A 6,232-nucleotide genomic window follows, 5' to 3' on the forward strand; every position below is an offset into this window, starting at 1 on the left:
TACTACAAAATAGGTGCAATTTTCGAAAGCAATCTCAGCACACTTACCGTCCCTCGTGTCTGTCATCGACTGCATAGCACACCCAACGCAGTTTCCTAAACAAACAAGAACTTATGCGTGCGCTATTGTGGAGATAATCATAATCAATCTTTGAGTTGTTTTCTCCGACTTCAAATTTATCAACATCAATCAGCTTGTACGCGTCAACATACACTCTGATCAGTGTGCTAACAAGCTTACATTACTCTTCAAGAATCGGTTTAGGCGCTTCTGTATCAATATTTTTATCATTCAGGGCGAGCAAGACGAAATGCGGGACTCGCTAGACCGAGTTCTGACCGGAATGGGGCGGCTGCGAAACAGGCTGACGGACGTGATTGGAGAACAGTCAGAAGTGAAGATGGGTATTTTCGCGGTGCGCTCGCAAGTACGCGAGTCGAGGATGGAGAGCCAGAGCGCATCGAAGGTACAATGCCTCTATATTCTTAGCATTAGGCCTACTATAGTGTTGAATAATATATTGATATAAAATGAACCGGAATATTATCGGCTGACACTCGTCAGGAGTAATCGTTAGCAACTAGTAGAGAATTGCAAAGAACGTTGTACATAGTATGGAACTCGGACTATAAGACGACATGATTGGTGATTTTCGTGCATTCAAATAAAACTCCGTTTTTGGAATCAAGCATCAAGACAGATTGGTGAACCTAGAAAACTTTTTCATCTTTCCCGAATTAAATTTCAATCAGCACAGTGTTTCTCAAATTGTGGGCGTGAAAGCATGTGCTGGGGCCGTGCAGTCTGCTGAGAGCAATCACGATTTATGAGCTCGGCATGAGTTTAATTTCAGAGTTCAGATTTCATTCTCGTGAGCACAAGAACGGCAAATGTCTGTACAGCAAGCTTGACTCGTTTCGCACCATACCGTTTTCCTGAACCATTTTCAGGGGCACCAGAAATTCGATAAGAATTACAATTAGAACATAGAAACATTTAGAAATTAAATTAGAATTAAAGTAGGTAAAGTAGACATATAGAAATATCTAGCAATCCCAGTGTGTTCGGAATATAGGCCGACACAGTAGTTGAATTACGTGGTAAAAATTCGAACTGATTTTGCGAATTCCAACCTGTCTCGTATCAAGGGCGCTCTGCATCACCTTACTCATATGCAAATTTAATACAGTCGTTTATTCTGTCATAAAGTACCATAAGGTATTAACTTCAAGTTATGTGAGGGGTCGTAAAATCCAAATCAAAATGTTCGATTCCAATCCAAATCCATGCTCATCTCTGACATATGAACCTGCTAGGCAAAATCATATTACGTAAGGTAGTTCGGACCGCTCTGGTATACAGAATATTGTCCCTCATTTGAGTAAGGAAAATTTGGTTCCGCGAGTTACACTTGTAGCAGTGATGGATTGTTAAACTATGTACTATATACTTGCTGATAACTATATACGATTTTTCGTATACAAAGTTCTATTCTCTACTATAGTTGCCGACAATTACCCCTGACGAGTGTCAGTCTGAAATATTCTGGTTTATTTCGATATGAATATATTATTCAATTGTATATTGAAGTACTCTACCTCCAAGAGTGAGGCGCGCGTACAGCAGCGACTGTTACATAGGGTAACCATACGTCCTCCTTTACAAGGATTTGTACTACTTTTTCAGGTTTTTGAAACTGTCCTCCGAGGACGCCTAAATGTCCTCTTTTTTTGGCAATTCGTTCTCCTTTACAGCTTTTACAGCTAAGATAATGGACAAATTCGAGTGAAAATTGGCATAAATGACGTTAGATATAGCATAGACGGACGTTCGAGCGGGAAATTCGTGGTTCGATCGAAAGTGGCGACCCTATTTTTAGTCGATACCACTAAATTTAAGTAAAAACTGTGTAAATTGGGAGTCGAACGAAAGTGATGACCCTTTTTTAGTCAACTCACCAAATTTTACCCCAAAAATAGCGAAACCGGCTGTTTTCAGTTTTGATCAACTAACTTTTTGATTTGGTAAAAGTGTTCTCCTTTCCCGATCACAAAATATGGTAACCCTATTGCTACACGATGCGCCTCGGCTAGAGAGAAATGCCCGTCTTTGACAACCATGTTTCCATTCTGCTCTAGGAATTGAAAGAGTCGGTTCAGAAAACTCGGGAATATCTCGGCGGTCAATTGGGGGAAACCGGCGAAGGTCTCACCGCGCTCGCCAAAATTGAATCCAGCAACACCCGCACGTCGATAGAAAACACTCGGGCCATGGTGCAGAGTCTTCACGATGAGTTGAACGATACCAGGAGCGTGATTTTGGAGGTATAGGCTTTCTCGTGGATTAACATTTAATGTTATATGTAGGGCTGGGCAAAATCGAGTACCTGAGTGATTCGTTTCTGAATCATGTAATATGCTTCGAGTCGAGTCGAGTAATCGAGTATCACCCATTATGACGTCATCGCAGAATGTAAATCGTCAAAGTTCAAATATAAACCGTTTATGCCTGTTATCAATCTCATAAATGATACTGTGGTATTTTCCCGACCATACCGATTTCAATCCACTTGGTCACAATGTTGTGGGATAATCATGATTTCGGAAGTGTGCTATGTCCAGTAACCTTCGTCGCTTTGTATTATATGTTTCGTATATTACGATACCACCGATCAAGGTTTCAATGCTTCAACAGTGAAAATTGGTATCGAAACTATAATTCTCGTTGACAAATTAACTTTCAGTGGCGAGAGGCGTATAATGTCAGTACTCGAAAAAATCGTATTTTACTACTCGACTCAAATCATTAAAATTATTACTCGATTCAGATTCGAGTACTCGAATCATTTTGCCTAGCCCTAGTTACATGTACGGCAGGGCTGTATTGACTCGAGTCGCAGTTTTGCGAGTCATTTTCGTAAAATTAGAGAATGACTCGGCTCGACTTGAGTCAATTTGTACTCGACTTGTACGTGAGTCATTGCGCATGATTCGACCAAGTCACGTGACTTCACAAATTCTAGATGACTGATTCCAGTCTCGTATATCACGACCCACACTTAAAAAATCGGCCCAGAAACGATCTTTTATGTCTTTGGTAAACGTGTTTAGTATATTATGAATCCGAGGCCTTCGATGTCACCCAAGAGTTTTACAGAATTGAGTTGAACTTGAATTGAACTCGATACTGAACAATAAACGCTATGACTTGGACTCCGACTTGAGTCTTAACAATATGACTCGGTCGTGACCTGGTGGTGAATATAAAATGACTCGGCTTGACTCGTGTCAAAACTAAAAAAAGTAAAATTGACTTGGGACTCGGAATCTTGTGACTTGGTTACAACCCTGATGTATAGTGTTGTAGCAGTATCGTGCAGAGGCGGTTAAAATTGTCGGCCTCGGTCTCTCAAGTAGAAGTTGAAGTAACAGTATCTGATTCCATACAATAACAAGTACGAGTACTGATTTCTGAAGAATTCCAAAACTTCTTCACATGGAAGTATTAAATTAAGGTTTCAGAAGTACTCAAGCTAGCAATTAATCGGATGGCTTATTTCGGGGTTGCTTGATGAATATCGTGACTGACGCAAACTACATGTTACGAACAGGTACGCAAGGATTTGCAAGAGCAGATGGCTCAAATGCAGCAGCAGCTCATGGAGAGGAAAGGGAAGGAGCTGGAGGACGCGCTGGAGGAATGCAACAAGAAAATCGATCAAACCAGGAACGAGGTTCTGAACAGCGTCGAGGAAATGAAGATGATTTTAGTGAAGGAGAAATACATGACATCGGTTTAGTGATTACCATGCTCTGTAAAGTAAGTTCTGAGATCTGTGACAGGATTGTAATGACTTGACTCGTGATTTTTTTAGTGACTCGACTTGACTGGAGTAATTTTCTAAAATATGGAAAATGACTCGACTCGACTTGGGGAAATTTGTATAGCATATACTTACCTTTTTAATTGTCTGTGTGTGAATCACTACTTCTACTTCTACTTGAGTACCAACAATGACTACTTTGACCACCTCTGGACGATACAAGTATCCGTAATCCCAAAATCAACAATCACCCTAGATCTACCATAGGCACTAACCTCACCCTAAATATGACCATTGCTTCAACCCCAACCAAAAAACACCTTACCGTAAATCTAGCCCTAAATCGAACCCATACCACAACCCCAACCCCAAATCCTAAATGACACCCTGTGCGGTTTTATGTACTGTATAATTGCTTCTCTGACGATATCCTAATTTTCGCATATTTTTAATAGTGGCATCGTCGTCTCATTTTAGGCACTGCAAATATTCAAGAATTATATTCTGCATATCCTTCATATTTTCGAATGCATAATGTATTCTTGTTGTATATCAACAATCGTATCACTAAATATTTGGCGTTCGGTGATACGGTTGTTGATATACAATGTTCTTTCCAATTCTCTACTAGTTGCTGACGATTTCCCCTGACGAGTGTCAGCCGAAAATATTCGGGCTCATTTCAAAATGAATATATTATTCAATTATATATTGAAGTTCTGTACCTCCAATAGTATCTTGATATTTCCAATTCATTGGAACTTAATTAATCCGTTGCTCAATTCCAGGACTCCAGACCTCGGTCATTGAGCAAGAGTTACAAAGAAGACCGTTCTTGTGCCTTCGCGGACGCGAACAGGTTGCATTGATATAAAACCGTCCGTGAGCACGAACCGACGATCCCTGTTACCGAGCATATAGATTTCTTCAAGATCTGGAAAGATGGATTTTTCGTCATAGGCCTATACTTTGTTTTGATGTCTCCACGATGCTTGTCAGTACATGCTGTTGTACATATAATAGTATTATAGTATAGAAAAGTGGTAATGTCTCGGCTTATTTGATTTAATACACGGAGCCATATACGGTGTGATTCGTATAATTTGAGATGGTGTAATGCAACAGGTGTATCGCAGTACGTCAATTTTCAGTACGAATCAATGGTTGCCATGGCATGTACAATGTACATATTGTACATGTACATTGCCATGGCTGTATAAAAAGTTATTATGCAGGTTAGGTTAGGTTTGTGCAACGTGCAGACAGCAAAGAACAATTACGACCCTCCAAGAAGTGGCCTTTCGGAATCGTGTGCTCAAGACAGTGGCGTTCTTGAACCTTTACTAACTTGGGAAACCGGTACGCTAATCTGCAAGCCTCCGGCGAACCCGAAACTTTCGCCTTATCATAAAAAGAAAAATCTTCGACGTTGCACATCTAATACATTAGCCTACTATCGAATATATAAAACACTATAATTGCTTATCCTCCCTATTCACATTATTTTTGACATGTTTATTCAATAACCTGAATGGCGACCCTGCCGAAATGTTTTCACACACTCAACTGTAATGTGGCCGCATTACATTTAGAACGCCTTTCCCTGTAACTGACCGACCTGCAAACTTCAACAGGCTGTAATTAGGCTATGATTACTCTCCCCCTCGCTGTCCCTCTCCCTGCAGACTTCAACAGACTGTATCCTCCACCCCCCTCACCATTTCTCTTTCCCACTCTCTCTCTCTCTCTCTCTCTCTCTCTCTCTCTCTCTCTCTGCCCCCAAATACTGAAAGCAAGTCACGACCATTTGCTTTCACGCGCTTCAAATATCGTTATTCACAAAATTTTGAATTAATATGCTCACGAAACTGCCCCAAACACGATGATCACGCATGCCTCTTCCAGTCCAGCCTCGTTATTTGCTATGATTATAATCGAATTCACTACACCAGTGGCTCTCAACCGGGGGTCCGCGAAACCTCCAAATTTGCAAACTGATTGATAACCTAATTTATATATGTATATTTAATTGGAGAAATCATGAGGCAGTTTCTCTTCATAACTGCTGAAACCTCAGTAGGCTACTCACATAAAAAGGACGGTCGTCTAAGATGAAATATTCTACTGTGCCATATTATTTTAATTACCAAATTGCCAATAGCCTACTAATACAAACATATTGCTATTTACAGATGTTTTGTGTGCGATTTGGAAAAAAATGTTTGAAAAAATCCATGTTCTTCGGTGACATATATAATCGCTAATCCGGAATAACTTCAAGATGACTCTACTAAGTAGCAATGACTAGGCTGGGCGTGATATGTTCATTAAAAATCTGTTTCTCAATTTTGGTGCCGTATATTTTGCGATCATACCCACAGCTGCCGTCGGAAGCGTAACGCATTATTA

General features: G+C 40.3%; 1 protein-coding gene across 4 annotated transcripts in view; it reads left to right on the forward strand.

Annotated features, from left to right (window-relative positions):
* LOC145433034 (transient receptor potential cation channel subfamily A member 1 homolog) overlaps positions 1 to 4,911 on the forward strand; it is a 50,327-nt gene extending 45,416 nt beyond the window's left edge. For all 4 annotated transcript variants that reach the window (XM_080309925.1, XM_080309926.1, XM_080309927.1 and 1 more), the window contains 4 exons: positions 296 to 466; positions 2,139 to 2,324; positions 3,611 to 3,819; positions 4,612 to 4,911. In XM_080309925.1, the coding sequence (XP_080166051.1) occupies positions 296 to 466; positions 2,139 to 2,324; positions 3,611 to 3,799 (546 nt within the window). In that variant the 3' untranslated portion in view covers positions 3,800 to 3,819; positions 4,612 to 4,911. The remainder of the gene's footprint in view (positions 1 to 295; positions 467 to 2,138; positions 2,325 to 3,610; positions 3,820 to 4,611) is intronic.
* Positions 4,912 to 6,232: the final 1,321 nt, after the last annotated feature.

Source organism: Botryllus schlosseri, chromosome 2 (assembly GCF_051294905.1).
Source record: "Botryllus schlosseri isolate E-star chromosome 2, Bs_hap1, whole genome shotgun sequence".
In the NCBI taxonomy this organism is placed as follows: Eukaryota; Metazoa; Chordata; class Ascidiacea; order Stolidobranchia; family Styelidae; genus Botryllus; species Botryllus schlosseri.